This window comes from Eubalaena glacialis, chromosome 14 (genome assembly GCF_028564815.1).
Source record: "Eubalaena glacialis isolate mEubGla1 chromosome 14, mEubGla1.1.hap2.+ XY, whole genome shotgun sequence".
Classification (NCBI taxonomy): domain Eukaryota; kingdom Metazoa; phylum Chordata; class Mammalia; order Artiodactyla; family Balaenidae; genus Eubalaena; species Eubalaena glacialis.
Genome location: NC_083729.1, coordinates 41,229,149 through 41,247,424, shown reverse-complemented (window position 1 = coordinate 41,247,424; position 18,276 = coordinate 41,229,149). Strand labels below are relative to the sequence as shown.

General features: G+C 41.9%; 1 protein-coding gene across 2 annotated transcripts in view; it reads left to right on the top strand.

Moving 5' to 3' along the window:
- The window catches only part of FSHR (follicle stimulating hormone receptor), a 165,051-nt gene that overhangs the window by 126,066 nt on the left and 20,709 nt on the right, over nucleotides 1-18,276 (top strand). The window contains exons 5-6 of one of the 2 annotated variants that reach the window (XM_061168815.1): nucleotides 14,779-14,850; nucleotides 16,059-16,136. In XM_061168815.1, coding sequence (XP_061024798.1) covers nucleotides 14,779-14,850; nucleotides 16,059-16,136 — 150 coding nt within the window. The remainder of the gene's footprint in view (nucleotides 1-14,778; nucleotides 14,851-16,058; nucleotides 16,137-18,276) is intronic. The other variant, XM_061168816.1, reaches the window with a different exon arrangement.

Genomic DNA, 18,276 nt, shown 5'->3' with positions numbered 1-18,276 from the left:
CCAGGATTCAAGGAGACCCTTTAAATGCTGAGATCCTTCAGAGGCATCAAACACTTAAACCAGCTGTAAATTACTCTTAAATTAAGCACAGCAGAAGCTCTGCTTCTTAAGCTAAAGGGGACTCACGGAATGAGCCCTGCCACTTCGGCCCCTTACAAATGAGCACAGCCAGCCTCAGTGGATCCTGAGAGGTACTGGATGTGGCATCAGGCTTAAGAGGCAGACAACACCCAGCAGCCATTGGAGCTGGCCTGGGAGGGCAAATCCCTGGCAGGGCTGGCCCCAGGCACAGGCAGGAGGAGAGACAGCTTAGCTGGCGAGAATCTGAAGGGCATCAAGTGAAGCCCCAACTCCGTGGAAAATAAACTGCTGTCTCTTCTTCCAACACTGCAGCCTCAATATTGGAAGGTTTCAAGGGTATTTTGGTCCTTTCTGACCCTTTTAGATTTGCAATTTTCCCTGGGAGAGGCCACATATTAAGATACTGGAGCTAACACAAGAACTGTCAGCTACCGTCTCTGTAGGGATGGGGCAGCCCCTGGAAGCAGAGACGGGCCAGAGGAGGTTGGGCAGCGCCGTGGGCAACAGGGGGTGGGCAGGACAGTGAGAGAGGGAGGGCATCATGCAGTCAACTCTGGTTACCAGATTGTGTGCTCCTCCAGGATGGGGACCAGGCTGTCTTCACGGCCATACCCCCAGTGCGTGGCACAAAAAAAGGCGTTCAGCTATTTATTTCTCCTTTTAGAGAACACTGGCTGTGATCCCTCACGCCAGACCTCTTGTGCACCTGGTTCTCGCCTCACTCTGTAATGCTTGTTGAGGGACCCATTTGTTCCTTGCTGCCCTCATTCATCTCATCTGCTTTATCTTTCACAGTGTGTGCTCTTAGGTTGTAAGCCAAGAACACAGGCATCTTCTAGCCAAATGGCCCCGCTGCTCCCAAACCCTTGGCCTGTCCATCTGGGAAGATGCTGTCTTCCCGTGGGCATGGCTATAGGAGGAAGGCATTCCAGGGGGCTCCTCGGCCAGCCAGATCAGCTGGCTCAAGACTGGGGAGCAGTGAAGTGGCAGGAGAGGGCATCAACTGACCTCCAATCCAGAGCAAAGGCTGCATCTAGCTCATCTCTGAGCTTCTACAGAAGGGTCTGCACACAGTAGGTCCTTAATGAAAATGTGGGCCTGGATTTGAATCTTTCTGTTTGGGTAGTGGAAGGGAAGCAGCTGCCGTTTTTAGAGAAATATCTTGGGGCATTACAGAGTGTGAACACTGCAGTGACAAATGGTCTAAGGAAGAATATTTTCATCCCCAGCAGACATTACAAAAATGTTCTGCTGCGGTTTAATCATGAGGTCACCCACAGCAAACACCCCACAAATAATGTCTAGTTCAAGAGGGGCTGAGCTCCTCCCGCACCAGTTGGGATTCAAAGATAAAATTAGGCAGCCTCCCTCACAAAGCTCACCCACCACAGTCTCTCTGGACACGGGCCAAACCACAGGAGCCGCCTGGACACCAAGGAAAAGCTCTTCTCTTTACGGGAGAGCCGCATGCTTAGGCTCCAGCCGTGGTCCTGCTTGTGTAAGCAAGTAACGAGACCTCTCTGGGCCTCATGTAAGATGGAGAGGAAAGGGACAGCCCCATCTCCTTCAAAAGTTGTAAGGAAGAGAAAGGAAGGGAGAAGATGAGTCAGGATGCGGGGACGCTTTGAAAGTTCAAAATGGCAAACAAGTGCAAGCACTGCTGATTGGACAGGGCACTGCTGGCGGATACGGGGTGGGACACAGAAATCACAATTTAGAAAGCACTTTCACTTTATATTAATTTACATAGTCTTACAAAAGCCCTCTGAGATATTTACTGATGGTTCCATTTCACAGATGGGAAACTTGAGGTTCAGAGATGCCGACTGAATTGCCCTAATTCCCAAAATGGGATTAAGAAAGGATCTTGGAGCAGGAGAGACAGGGAAACTGATACTAATTGAACATCTACTAGATGGCAGACCCTAAACTAGGTATTTTGTTCTCACAACTCATCTTCCAACCTTCCAAAACAGTGAGGTGTGTATTTTGCCCAATTTATAAATGAGGAATTTGAAACTCAGAGATCCTGTAGCTGGCAGAACTGAGATCTGAGGCCAGGATTGTCTGACTCCATCCCAGTTCTCCCCGCTTTCCGGGGCTCCGTGGCTGGGAAGGTGCGGAGTGTGGGTGAAGCCAATGTCAACGTACCCAGTGTTCTGAGTGCAAGAGTGACACCTGATTCCTGTTTGCTGTTTGGAACTTGTGATCATCTACGTGGCTATGTTGAAGTGTACCTAAGAAATAGCTTTCTAAATAATTAATGCTTGAAATGAGTCGTGGGGAAGGGTGTGCAAACTGTTTAAAATATTAACTCTTTTGCAACTCCCCTACGTAATTTAAAAGTAACTGCTTGCCACAGATTGGTAGTCTGATTAAAGTTATTCGTACATCGGCATCCCAGAAGGTCCCAAAAGATTACCTCTTAGCAACACTCTGTTAGCAGTGAATCTAACTTGGAGAGATCTTTAGGTTTTAAAAGTCCTTATGTAGCCAATGTGGTATCATGGAAAGAAGATCACCAAGAGGCATGGGAGCCCGAGGGCCCAGGTTCCGATCCCATTTCTTCCACTTGCTAGCAAACAAGTTAACTGAAACTCTCTAAGCCTCAGTTTCCTTATCTAGAAAATGGAGCTAATAATAGTATCTTCTTCATGGAGTTGTGGGCAGGAATAAGTGACTCTGTACAGGCAAGGCCTGTATGATGGTGCCTGAGATGTGGTAAGGTAATTGGAAAGTATTAACTATGATTCTTTCTGGTTTGAGCTTAGAAATTTGGGTGATTCATTTACCCTCTATGAGTGTTGCCTCCCTTATCTGTAAGATGGGAATCATAATTATATTCACCTTAGAAACTCACAGTAAAGTCAAATGAGGTAATATGAAATAACTCTGTCAGTCACTTGAGCTACACAAATATAAGATAAAGCGATTTTCCAGTCTTTTCTTCCTAGAAGTCTGGGTCAGAACTGTGACCTGTGTAATCAGTTCCTAGGACTTCAGTTACTTCCCAAATACCAGTCCTCTGGTCTATTGACACTTTAGGCAGCCTCTCACCCGGGCCCAAGTCAGACACTGGTCACTGTGTCCCCAGGCAGGAGGAGACAGTGATGAAAGTTGCCACGTGGTTTTCTTAAAGTCCTTCTCTCAACCTAAGTGACACAACAGCAGCTCCCACCCTTCCCCAGGGTGGGGCGCTGGGAAGGGCAGATTCTCAGGTGTCTCCAGGAACCCTTCTCACAAGGTTCCTACACCGTTTTCATGCCCACTGCGCACGAGAGGTTAAGAGTTGTGTGACTGGTTTCTAGAAACCTGGACTATAGCATGTCTCATACCTCGGCATCTCAGGAAAAACTCCAACTCTGACATCCTGTTACACTGAGACCTGCCCTAACCACGAAGGCATCGTATAGCAGGCTCCAAATTGAAAGGACAAATAACAACAAAGTGAGAGCTGCTCAGTAACCCATCACAAACTTTATTTTTTTCTACATTCAGGCCCATTTTGTCAAAGATTTCTCTTCAGTTTAGTCCTCCTTTGATTCATTTTGCCATCAGAGAACATGATTTCTTCTTACCCAGACAGGGTGTGTAGTAGAGAGGTTAATTGTTGGGCTAGGAGTAGGAATCTGATCCTGTGACTGATAGACCCTGTACAGCTGCAGGGGAGTTATTCAGAGTCTCTTACCTTCCCTCTTTAGGTTGTACCCTAAAGAGGCCCATCCTAAAATGCCTGAAATGCCGGCAGAAATTGGATCAATGTTCATTTGGCAGAGTGTGCCTTTTCACCAATGTGGTTCTGTAAACTTTCTGATTTATATCATGGTAGAGGAATACAGGGGGCTGACTAATAGAACACTCTGTCTAAGAGAGAGTTTGCCAACCATGTCCTAAATGGTAACAGCATTTTTGGAGAATTAGCATAAATCAGCATAAATACTCTAGCTTCTAGCAGGGCTTCCAAGGTTGAAACAGGAAACACCAAACTCAGGAGATACTCTACAATAAAGGAAGAATCCAGGGTCAATATGTTTGGGGAAAGCCAGCACACTACTTCCTCCTCTTGGGCATTTACAATGAATAATATTGTGGTAAAGGCTCTGAGAATCCTGCAGGAAAGAAACTGTTTAACCTTATTAATCCAGCACTTCCTAGACTTATTTGATGACTGTGGCCTTTCATTTGTAAGCAAAGAATGTATAACCTTTGGAAACAGCACTTATGGAGAAATGCTCAAAGTTTCTAAGTTGGAAGTCACCTTAGAGGTCACAGAGTTCAACTCCCCTTTCCAATTCTACACCCAGTTCCAATGTGTGGGGTTTCCCCTCACACATCCAAGCAATTCTCAGACACCAGCTGGGTGCCCTACAATTCAACTCAATTGTGACACTATCTACCTGGATACAGCATTAGCTCCCACAGATTTAAGGCTCAGTCCTACAAGACTGTCCCCCTTCAGGCACCAATTGTAAGTCCAGGTTGTCACCTGTGATCCTGACCAAACAGCTATAGATTGGAGGTTCCAATGACCCCTCTTTGAGTTTGGTTAATTTGCTAGAGAGGCTCACAGAACTCAGGGAAACATTTTGCTTACTAGATTACCAGCTTATTATAAAAGGATACAACTTAGGAACAGCCAAATGGAAGAGATGCATAGGGCAAGGTATGGGGAAAGGATTCAGAGCTTCCATGCCTTCTCCAAGCCCACCATGCTCCCCACCCAGAAGGTCTAGGCCAGGAAGGGGAATGGAGACCAAATATATATTTTGTATCATAAATAACAATATCACACCCCTCATGAAGAAACCTAGCCACACAGACACATTTGAAGAGGTAGGGAACCACGTGCTTTGCGGTACAATTCATTCTTCTGTCTGGTCACAGTAGGAGCACAAACTTTAGAGTCAGAAAGATGTGGATTCAACCTCTAGCTCTGCCCCCTTATGTGTGGCTTTGTGAAAGTGACTGGACCTCTCGGCTAAGCCTCCTCCACTCTGATATGAGGATGGTAATGATACCCATCTCCTAAGGTAGAGGAGAGGAATAGATAAAATAATCAATGTTAAGTGCTTGGTGTGGTACCTGGTACATAGGAAGTGTTCAATAAATGTTGACCATTATTATTATTAATCTTATACCTACTTGCCCAAGCAACACAGCACAAACCTATTACTATTTCCACCTGGAAGCTCTTCAGAATCACAGGCTTCTCTTCCCAAGCAAAATATCCTACATAGTGAACAATACGGTCTTGATTCTTCACCCCATCAGCCAAAAAGACACCAAAAAACAACAACAAAAAACCTATATCCCAAAATAAGTTTATTTATAAAGTAGATACATATATAATGCAGTATTAATGTTTGTGTGCATTACAAAATATACACAAAAATGATATTTTAAAGTATGAAATAAAGGTGAATAAATTATATGTTTTACATGTACACCTTGCCTTATTACATACCATTTTATATGGCACAATAAGCCTAGTTTGCTCTCACTAATTACAATGACAGTATTTTAGAGAAAGCAATACCATAGGATGTGTTTCATTATTTTTTAATCTTTAGTTTAACACTCAGAAAAGCAATTCACAGGTCATTTCAATAATAGATTTCAATGGCTGTCAAAGCTGAGAACAAAACCTCACTAAAACAAATAGGTCCAATGGAAGAGCAGCCTATAGCTGTACTCTGAGTCACCCAGACTCCATGTTCAATCCTACTCTTTCATGCAAATATTTTTATGAAATTCAGCTAGTAAATTTTCTTCCCTAATGCCAATCAGATGTTCTTACAAACCTGAATGATGTTGTATTTTTATGTTTCTAATCAGTGTTCAAAACCCAGTGAAAAAAATATAAACAAGTTAGAAAATTGCATATCCTTGTTTCTAAAATATGCAATATGAGAGTTTTCATAACTGATGACATGCATCATTTTCAGCAATAAATTAATTTCCATTTTTCCCCAAATTCTTTCCTTTGAAATGCTGTTGTAGTCTTCCTCATTATTAATACATCACCTTTCCCTTAAAGAGATAAATCAAATATGTCTAATTTGAAAATATCTGCTTTGTAACATTATTTCTGATAGTCATTTGTCATCACAGAAAAACTCAACCAATTGGAACACTTGTATTTTCTTTTAGTTTGTAAGTCATCTTCCATTTTGTCAACTCCTTGTAGTAATTTTCCTCGAGATGACCAACAAGCCTCTAGGTAATAGTATGATCAGGACCCAGACACTAAACAGAATCTGACAGGCAAGAAGGTTTATCCAGGCAGGTTTGTCCAAAGAAGGAGGAGGAAATTAGAGAAAGGGGGCAGGAGGAATCTGGGAAATTCAGCTGCGGCTTCCAGTGGTTGCAACAGGGCACACAGAGCCTCAGGCAGCAGATAACAGACCAGCCTGCCCAGGCATCATGGAGGTCCCACAAGGACAACAAGGACCCAGACACAGAAACAGCATCTCAGTGCCCAAGAGAACTGGGGGAAAGCAAGGCATGGCCCAGGTTCTAGGGAAACCGGGAAATCAGACAAGGTCTCAGTTATAGCAATGGAATATGACTGGACCATGTCCAATAACAGTGCGTGGACACAGTGCTAAGGTTTCCTGTTAGGTAAATCTTACTTCCCCGGGTAAAAGATAAAGGATCTGAGTCCTAGAGACTTCAACTAACTCCTTAAGGCCGTACAGCTTAAAAAGTGGTACAGTCAGGACTTGAACCCAGATCTTCTAGCAACAGAGCTGCTAGTTTAAAGCTATGCTACCCGTCCTATCTGAGAATAGGATCAGAGCCCGATTGTTTAACCAGAATATTAGGTCAAAACAGAATCTGCAGCCAGGCTAATAAGGCTGAGATCTTCAAAATCCTGCCTTCGGGCTCATTAAATTCCCCCTGATTGCTAAGGAGTCTGGTTTCCATGGAGACTGAGGCAAGTTTGATCTGAATATGAGTTAAATATTTCCAGCTTTGAAGACATGAGACTGGGGAGGCAGGAAACAAGGCTCTCCCACTGTCTCAGGTAATTCCTTACCCAAGATCATTTTACAGAAAGAGAAACCGAGGCTCTGAAAAGGTAAGTGAGCTGCTCAGCACCATCCAACTAGTGAGAGAGAAAGCACTTAAATCCAGGGTCCCTCACCTTAACTCTAAGGCCCTTTTCATTGAACTACAGCTTATTACACACACTCCCATCTAACTCCAAGTTTACGTGATTTTACACCTAATCAAATCTTTATTTAATGATTTGGAAAGTATATGTTAGCGTGCTTTCTAATGGTGTATGCAGAGACGCGAATTCCCAGTCAATAAGGATCTACAGTTAATAGAAAGCTCAATATCAGTGAGCCTCAAAAGGTAAGGAGGCTTCTCCTATATTAATTAAGTGTAGTCCACTCTTCTCCTTCTTATGTATCATTGGATAACTAACTTCTCCCAGAGTGGTCAGGAGGAAGAAGTACATTTTACCTAAGAGACAGAAAAATGTAATTAAAAATGTAAAAAAAATAAGGAAGACAAAGACTTAAATTAGGTGCAAACAAAGCTTATATCACGGGAAATCAATTAGAAGATGGAAAAAGGAGTTCAAGTTCAAACCCTCAGTCTTGGTTTCTAGGAAATGTGCTTTGGCAAAAATAATAAACCCCTAACCTAGACACACAACTGGCAGCGTCCCATTCTTAAATCAAATTTGCCTAAAATATCTCAGTGGGCCATTAAGGCCATGGTATGGAATCTGTTTCTGCCTCAGTTCACAAACTAAAATAAAACTGGTTTGCACCGTCTCAGAATTCAGCATTCCCTGCCACAGTGGATTCTGAGTGGAATAGAGATAAAGAATTGCATTCTTGGTTAGCATGTGTGATGGAGAGTGATGTGTTGTTCTACCTGACTTTTCTCAGTTCAGTGGGCTATGCAGTAGGTTCTCAATAACTACCCATTGGTTTGTCCTGACCACTACTGTGAAGTTAGGGTTATGGGATGGTGAAAATATGGGCCACCTCTGCTCAGGGAGTCCCCAAGTCTTCTTACTTCCCATTACAGCACCTCAGAGTGGCTTCTAAACACTTAGGCATCAAGTCCACACTTCTTTACCTGGTCTTAAAGGTTCTTGAGATACTGCCTCCTCCTTCCCTTTCCATCCTCTTTTCCTCTGTGTCCCACCTCCTACAAACCTCCTGTGGTCTAAGCTACACACGCTCACTTCCCTAGTTCAGGCCAGTAAGCTTTATTCTCTCTCAGAAATCTGGTTTGCTCTCCTTCCTTGACTAATCCAACCCATATTGCTCTCCCCTTCCCTGAACTCTTAAGACACTCACAGTCAGTAACATAGATTTTAGCACTAGACCCGTCTGAGTATTTCCACTATACTAGTCTAAACTCCTCAATTCACCTGCAAACCCAGAAGACATGGGTCTTTGGTGGTTTGGGCATGGTCTTTGGTGTCCTCTCTTGGATGGGATGGAGATTGTATGAAGAGAAGATGTATAGCCCAATGCAAAACAAGTGAGCACACATACACTACAAATTTAAGAAAAAACAACCTACCAGCACTGTTGAAGATTCATGAAAGCACTAATGATGTTTAGGACAATGAGCCTTAGAGCTTTGGGGTCAACTGTTCATGAAAGCAAGTATATTATCTAGTTAGGGGGCAGGACATAGTGGGACTGGTTCCCATCAATTGAAGGGACCTCACTAAGTTCATCCTGGCAGGCGAAGTACCCATTTTCATCATTGTAACCTCAAGATTGGCGACAGTTAGGCATGAAAGGTGTTAACACCAGCTCAGAATGTAAAGCCGGCTGTTGACTAGAGAGGACTGTGAGCCAGTTACCTTTCTGTAGAAGATCCATTTGCAGAACTTAAATTTGCTGACATTTGGCCCTCAGGCCTTTACCTGTTCTTGAAGATAAACTGCGGTTGAGTGAATCAAAATAATTTCACAGCAAACAGTCATCTGACCAAAGCAAACCCACTGAGACATAGAGCTCCTAGCTGATTACCCACTTCCAGCCTCCATCAGACATGAATTTATTGATCAAAGGGGAAAAACGAATTGAAAACTAAGTGTTCATCCAAACTCCATTTCCTGAGTTACCTTGGGGTTGTGGAGAGTTTCAGCTATAGAGTTATCACCAATAATCCATCTCACTAGATGGTCACTAGATCTTTTTAAGTGCCTTAAACTCAGAACTACTGGAATAATCTTAGCCATTTTTGCCATGCTTTCTTTTCTATAAAGACCAAAAATTTCAGTGTGCATCTATAGACACTTATAGATGTCCCATAAGTATAGTGGCTTTGGGAGCTCATACTATTGATATTAAATAATGTACTTGTACTCTTCTCATTGACAATCATAAATTCTTCCCTCCTTCAATTATATAAAATTCTTACTCATTCACTAAGAGAAAGAGAGCCAAGTTGTTATCCACATAATGTCAAATCAGTTAGGTGTGATGAACACAGCTAGTGAATGATTCCTTTTTTGTGCTCATCTCTTGACAGCACATAACACACTGCCTGGCCTGATACACATCAAGCACTTTACATGCACCAACCGCTGTGAAAACGTTGAGTTTTCAGAAGAAACATGATTTCCGTCATCATGTCGTTCACAATCTGGTTGAAGAGACAGACGTTGAACAGACACATGAACACAAGATAATATACAGTTGAGAATCTTGATGAGTGCTAATAAGGGAAAAGTGCTAAAAAGGAATATGATTATACTGGGAATAAATCGGAACCTTAATTTAGATGGGCAATCAGGGAGCTCTTCTCTGAAGAAATGACATTGGTAACTGAACCCTGAAGGATGAGTTGAGGTTGGCCAGGTGAAGTGTGGGTGGTGAGCCCTCCAGATAGAGCATGTGCAAATGCCTGGAAACAGGGAAGAACTTAGCGCATCTGAAGAATTGAAGGAAAGCCACTGGTGCTGAAGTGAATTGGGTGAATGGCATGAGTTGAGGGTTCAAGTGTAAGTAGGAAGGAGTATAAATTTTACTATAGGAAACAACTAAAGAAAAGCAGAGGACTAATGCCATCTTATTTACATTTTTTAAAAGAATGCTCTGTGTGCTGTATGGAGAATGGGTTTGAAAAGGACAAGATTAAATGCGTGGAAAGGAGGAGACTATCGCAGAAATCTAGAGGAAAGGTGATGGTGGCTTGTTCTAGAATGGTGTCAGTCGAGATGGAAGAAATTGTATGGAAATGGAATCTAAGAGGATGTTGAGATGGACTGGATGTTGGGGAATGAGGGTGACGAAGCCAAGTTTAATGTCACATTTCTAACAAATAACTGATAGATGGGAGTGCTGTTTATGAGGAAGAATTGAGAAGGAGCAGTTTTGTGAAAGTGATGGGGGGCACTAGTTTAGTTTGCTATGTCAATGAGACATTCAGAAGAGAATATGTGAAGTAAACTTTAATTAGGATAAACTAGAGAGGTCAGAAGTCAAGTATAAATCTAGGAGTCGTCATCATATTGATACTACTTGAAGCCATGGGAAATGAGACCTTCCCAGCAAGACTATAGAGAAAAAAGGCAGAAGGCTCTGAGTACGTCTAGAGGAGGGGGCATCAACAACAAAAAACTTAAAAGGAGTAACAAAGAAAGAGGTGGAATAACAGAAAATTGTGATTGGACAGAAACTAATAGAAGAGAGAGACTGGCAGAGAGTACTGAGTTCTCCTGAAAGGTCTAAAAAATGAGAATTTAAATTGTTCATTAGATTCATTGTTTATGGGTTGGTAGATTTGGTGCATGACAAAAGTAGTTTCAGTGGAGAGGTATAGAATGAAAACAAACTGGAGCATCCTCAACAAATTAAAGAGGAACAGAACATGAGAAAATGAAGGTAGCGTACGCAGACAACTCTTTCTAGAAACTTTACTGTAAAAGAAGGAAGAGAAACAAGGCTGGGCTGCAAGTGGAGACAGATTTGGAGCAAAGGCAAATGGCAACCGTCAGTGAGTCTATGTAAAATGTGAAATTCAGTACAAGTTAGTATCTGTCTTAGTGTAGGTGATCCAAAATATGTCTGAGCAAGGACTTAACAAGTGAGTATTTTATTTTACATTCAAACTGGAGAAAAGAGATTAGATGACTAAGAAGAAAAGAAGGAATGAGGGAAAGGCAACTCAAGAATGTATTATCGGCTGACTGCCACCAGGAAATCAAGGCCCGATTATGCTAGAGCCCATCTAAGCTGTCATTTAGAATACATTAAGAGTTGTTCACCCAAGGAGTGGAAGAGTTCACCACTAGAAGAGTTGCCCTATGGGGTGCTAACTCCCTTGTACCTCCCAATCTGCCCCATGCCTCAAAATAGTTGAGCAGATTCCTATAAGCGTCCCACTCAGAGGTGGTAGAGGAGCCGAGGATACAGAATGAGAGATACCCAGTACAACTCAGGGTCAGTGTCTGCTAAGTTAAATCCGTATGTAGCTCGTTGCTATGGTAACCACTAGAGTAAAAGATGGAGCAAGAGGATGTGAAGCAGGGCTCAGCGGTGTCTGATATAATATCTACCTTGATATTCACACACTCCACATCCTTTCTAGTCTGGAAAGATGAAATGGCTTGCGTCTAGTTCACGCCAGAGCTGGCATGTACATTCTCCTGATTCCTGGCCTCCAGACCTCCTTGCCTCTGTTTAAGATTAATTACTCCAAGTAGCCGTGATACCTGACAAGTAAATTAACTGAATAAGGGTTTTAATACATTCTTGGTGACAGAAGCAAGAAATGTTTTAGAACCAACAACCAATTAACCTAATATTTTATGAGCACATATTGTATTCCCAATCTGCACCAGTAGTATAGATTGTCAAAGAATATTAAGTATGGTCCTTGCTTTGATGTCTCATTAAAAGAATACTGCATAGACCCATGAGAAGAGATCTAAAAATAGTAGAAGGCTGGATATGATTATATAACAAATGTAGAATAAGCTTGTGTCAAGCTAGCAGATATTTAGTTATGGCAATGTTTCTGTTGGAACTTCTCTGAGTAGAATCTCAGAGGTGATGGAGAGCAATCATGAAAGTTATTTGTTTTGGTTAGAAACTTCAAACTTGAAATGTTAACAGAAGCTATCTCTGGGTAGTGAAACTAGAAGTGATTTTTACTGTCTGCTGTAGATGTTTCCATAAGTTTCACAATACATATGTATTACTTTTATATTCAAAGAATATACTTTTTAAAATAACCAAAGGATGTTGAGCCACTAGAACTCTCATACATTGCTAGTGAGAGTGCAAAGTGGTACAGCCACTTTAGAAAACAGTTTGGCAGTTTCTAATAAAGTTAAACATACACTTACCATCGACCTAGTAATCCCACTCATAGGTATTTACCCAAGAAAAGTAGAAATATTCCCTCCCTCCCTCCCTCCCTCTGTCAGTCTCAGTCTCTGTCTCTGTCTCTCTGTCTCTCTCTCTCTCACACAGACACACACTCACACACACCCACTATACACAAATGTTTACAGCAGCTTTTTTATAATCACAAAAACTGGAAACAACCTATGTGTCCTTCAACCTACGAATGAATAAACAAACTGTGGTATATCCATACAATGGAAGACTAACCTGCAATAAAAAACAGCGAACTACTGGGACTTCCCTGGTGGTCCACCGGGTAAGACTCCACACTCCCAATGCAGGGGGCCCAGGTTCGATCCCTGGTCAGGGAACTATATCCCACATGCATGCCGCAACTAAGACCCAGAGCAGCCAAAATAAATTAAATAAATAAATATTAAAAAAACAAAACAAAACAGTGAACTACTGATACATACAATAACAAGGAAGAATCTCAAATGCATTATACTGTATGAAAGAAGTTCTATAACATATGGTTGCACTGATATGACATTTTGGAAAAGGCAAAATTATAGAAATAGAAACTGATCATTGGTTGGTAGGAATAGGAAGTAGAAGGAGAGGTAACTACAAAGGGCAACACAACATAACTTGGAGGGTTCTGGAACTTGGCTGTATCTTGAGTGTGCCAGTATTTAAACAGCTGTATATGCTTGTGTTCACTCAGGTCTCTACACGAAACAATTTATTTTTCAGTGTGAAAATTTTTAAAGTAAATAACACAACAAATTCTTAACAAAAGCATGTTAACAGCTCTTTCCCACAAATGAAAAACAAAGGGAGACCATCTCAAGGGCTGTTGAAATAATCAAAGGAAGAATTGACCAAGATGGGTTCTGTGTGGATCACTGGGAAACAAGAAGGAGCAAAACATCTGAGAACCATTACAGGGAACCTGTAGGGAGAATGCACTGGCTTTCTGAAGACAGAAGCAGAGAACAAGACACTAAAGTCTACTCTAGAATCATAAACCCAAAAGACACACGACCTTTCACAATGATGAGTGCACCAGTGAAGGTTCCTTAGCTTGCAGGCAACCAAGACCAACTTTGTCTTAGTTAAGGCACACAGAGAAAAGGGAAATGGGAGTGGGAAGGAACTGGAAGGATTCTGAGTAACCCACAGGAGCCCGGGAAATGCTGAAGAACAGTGTGTCAGACAACTCTCATGGGGCAACTTGAAAATCTTTTTCACCACTGCTGTGGAAGCCAGTTCCACCCAAATTTCAACCAGCTTAATGCAGCTTAATTTCAACTGTATAGCAGCTACTCTGGCCTTGTGTACCTCTCATTTCTAGTCCTGGGGCTTCTTCTACACCACTGTAAGTGATGCCCAGTAGGAACTCGCTGGGTACCCACAAGTGTGCAAGTCAGAGTAGAGTTAACACCATGGGGATACCTTCCACCAACAGGAAATAGTCGTCTGTGGATAAATGCCTCCCCTTTTCCCCCATTCAGAGCAATAGTTCTGACCATTTTGAAAATCTCCTAAGTCAAGTCCTTGGCATTAAAGACCAGTCACTAGTAGTGGTGGACAACTCAATACAGTACAATAACTCATTCTTGTACTGATGATCTTTCTTCCATCTCTGTTTCATTCCACCTGTCCCAAACTCTCTGAACTCATATTATCAAATATACTAACTGCAAGCCAGCCTTTATCTCAGGCTCTGCTTCCTGGGGAACCCAGGCCAAGACACACAGGCCTTGGGAATGATCCAATAGAGCTCTGGAAATCTCAGCTGTAGAAGTATGTGGACTATCTCTTAATAGTGATGGTATCAGTGGACTCAGCTGTAACCAACCTTCAACTTCTTCCCAGGAGAGAGTCTGATGGGCTCAGCTTAGGTCACATACATACTCTGGGGTCAAAGGATATGGAACTCATGCCCTAATCTCAACAGAATCACTTGGAGAAGAGGCAGTTCTTCAAAGAGTATGTGGAGATTGGAAACAGGGGATGATTTAGGAAAATTCTGTTGTCTAGTTGCAAGTTGCTTTTGGATCATGTTAATTTATCTTTCTAAAAAAAAAAAAAACAGGTGTGCCTTGTGGCATACTAGCACATCTTTGTGCCTGAAGTGTAAGTTTCCTTTCTCTAAGGTATCAGTAGCTTCCTAGACCCTGGTTAGAGCCTTAAAACAGAAAACATTAGCATGATTCAGGTGTATTATGGGATTTTCTGGTAGGTTTTTCCGAAAGCTCAAAATTGATATTTTGAATTTGGAAAGCTCAGACTCTAGCAATTGTTAAAATAGCCAGCTTCATTTTTCACTCACTCTCAGTTTGTCTCTTTCTAGGTTAATATCCAACACAGGTATTAAGCACTTGCCAGCTGTTCACAAGATTCAATCTCTCCAAAAGATTTTACTGTAAGTTTGAAGAGTGGTTACCAACTCTTTACTCGATAGCTGTCCTACCCAACAGCCTCTGGACCTGTAATATGCATTGTGTAGTCTACATCCTCCAAACATGTTGCTCTGGGTGAGCAGAGGTAGGAAGGCAAACAGCAAGTGTCCTCGGTTTTACCTTAAGACCAGCTAATCTCAGTTTGGAGAAAGTCAGCAGGCTCCTCGGTAAGACAGTTGTCAACAGAGCCAGCTTGTAGCAAATCAGGAAGTCTCCCCTTTCTTCACTATTTAGTACCTTACGTACCTCCCTCCTGTAACTCCCCTTTGTCTTCCACCATCCTCTCCTCTTCCCTCCAGAATTCCCATGCTGCCCTAAGCATAAAGAAACCACCTGACAAACTCACACTGAAGTGTTAATGACGATGTATTTTGAAAGAGCAAGAGAAATGTATCTGTATTTTGAAAGAGCAAGAGAAAAGGCAGTGTATAATAGCAAGTTTATTTTCAATAGTGAAATTGTAAGAATCTGGACAGACCCAAAAGGAAGAGGTAGGGAAGAGATGCAATGAGCTAAGGAAGGAAGGAGAGAGGGAGGGAGAGGGAAAACTAGAGAATATCCCCCATTTCTCAAATTGTTCCAAGCAATTTACTCCTTTTACATTTACATGTTAGATCAGACCCAACAGGGAAGTTTCAGAGGATGAGGGGTACAAACAGAAAACTGAGACTTTCTTCATCCTTTCAGTCAGGAGGAGAAAAACCAATGATAAACACTTCTGTGACCCAAGGAGAATAGAGGAAGGAAACTAGCTTTGAGAAGGGGATTGAGATGGAGGAAGATGAAGGCCCAAGTAAGGTGAATGGAGAAGTTTGGTATGGAGATGAAAGATCAGCTTAAGTGACTTTGTCCTATTGATCAGGTACCAACTGTGGAGGCAAGGATAATAAATGAGTCTGTTAGAACCTCAGCACAGTTGAATTAGCTAAGAAAACTTTCAGAGAGGGAAGAGACTGCATGTCTGCAATTCCATTGTTAAGAAGAACTGATATACTAAAGGTAAATGAGATGCCATTCACTTCCCAAACACTGAACTCATCATCCTTCAGAACAATAGCTATTCAAACATTACCTCAGCTAAAGACTACACCATGCCAAGTAGACTACTTGTGGGGAGGTGACATGGAGTGGAGCTGACATAAATACCTAATTTGTCTGTACTTTCTTCTAGAGACATTCAAGATAATATAAACATCCACACAGTTGAAAGAAATTCTTTCGTGGGGCTAAGTTTTGAAAGTATGATTCTGTAAGTAAAGGAAAAAACTCCAATGGAGGAACATTTGGTTTTTCATGTAATGATTTCTTTCTCATAATGGTATGCTCTTTTTTTTGTTTGGGTAACTTTGGCATTTCACCATTCCAGTTTCTCTCTGGTTCTGTGTTTTTCTCTCATTTCCCATCTTTACATTTCCAAATCACAACATGGAGACATGTTAATAATTTATGATTCTGTGGTGCAATTCAAGTATTTAAAATTGCTCTTTGAATGATGGTCTCCTGTGATGCAACATCTGTTCTGAGGGCCAGAATAACTCATGCATCAATAAAGCTAGTTATTGCCTGGCAAGGCTTTTGTTGCCCAAAGAAAAAGACCAAGAAGGAGTCTGAATCAAGAAGACATGGATATTCCCTCATAACCATGCCAAGCAGCTTCTGTTCAGCCCCACGCTGAGCATATAAGATGACTTCTCATTTTCTTGGAACAATCACGTTTTTTAATGAGCTTGAGTTAATCTCCCTGACTTTTGGGAAAGTTTTTAAATGCACTCTGCATTGTTAATTGACTACCTTCTAATTGTTTGTGCCAGTAGCCTGTGTGGCAGTTTACCCACTTCCCGAGATGGCCAGGAAATAGGGCACTAGGGGTTACCCAAGTGTTTGTGGGATCCATGGAAGTTAGATGCATAGAATGACATTTGGGGAACTGGTAATTGCAATTACATCTGTAAGAAAAGTATTTTCTCTTTACATTTCACAAATTGTTGTGTTCTTTTAAAAATATACATGTGTTTCAATATGCTGATATGTACAAAAGGTAAGTTCTAGTCCAGAAAGAATTTTAGTCTTTTTCAAAACAATAATATGATTTAGAGACCCATCTATACCAAAAAAACAAAAAAAGCAAAAAAAAGGAGCAAGGTGGGGGGAGGGGGCCAGAGAGAAACAGTAGGCAGAGATGAGAACATATTGAAGAATAAAGCTAAGCACAGTATTTGATGTAAATTTATTACAGAGAACAACAGAAAAGGTTTGAAAGAGATTAGCAGAGAAATAGGATGTATGAAGGAAAAAATAAAATCAAAGGCCTGTATTCAGAGTACATAGTAGTAGGACAAAACTGTAGGTAATACCTAATCCTTTCACTTAATATGCTCATGACATTTGGAATCTCTCTCTGTGTGTGTGTGTGTGTGTGTGTGTGTGTGTGTGTTTGTTGGAGTTGATGGGGTGTGAGAAGTAGGAGAGAAAGGGAAAGCAAAAGAAAAAAGCAGCATGAAATATGTGCAAAATAAAAGCAATTGTTCTAAGCATAAGGAAGGTATAATGTGATTTGATGCGAGGCTTGAAGGAAGAGTTAAATGAGGGAAGGAAGGTGGCTAAGAAAGGATGTTGGGTCGAAGATAGCCCTTAAAAGACGAGTGGGGGGGCTTCCCTGGTGGCGCAGTGGTTGAGAATCTGCCTGCCAATGCAGGAGACACGGGTTCGAGCCCTGGTCTGGGAAGATCCCACATGCCGCGGAGCAACTGGGCCCGTGAGCCACAACTACTGAGCCTGCACGTCTGGAGCCCGTGCTCCGCAACAAGAGAGGCCGCGATAGCGAGAGGCCCGCGCACCGCGATGAAGAGTAGCCCCGCTCGCTGCAACTAGAGAAGGCCCTCGCACAGAAACGAAGACCCAACACAGCCAAAAATACATAAATAAATTAAAAAAAAAAAAAAAAAAAAAAAGACGAGTGGGATTCAGCCACAGCATTGGCAAAGGATGAGCAGAGGAAACAGAATCTTCAAGGCCGAGGAGGTTTAAAAAAAAAAAAAAAGCTAAAAAGGAACTTTTGGAAAATAGTGAGTACCTGAGTAATACCGGCCTGGTGTGTTGCAGCAAAAGGACTCCTTGGCTACATAATGGAGGGAGGAGATTAGTAATAAATGTAATTAGTTGTACCTGGATGCTTGTGCTTCTTTAAATGTTGCTCTAAACATATGTGTCATTTTAAAATATAGTGAGTCAAAATTAGTTAATGTGGCAAGTTTATTAATAGAGTTTTTTTTTGGCCATGGCACGCGGCTTGTGAGATCTTAGTTCCCTGACCTGGGATTGAACCCAGGCCTCGGCAGTGAAAGCACAGAGTCCTAACACTAGACAACCAGGGAACTCCCAGAGTATTT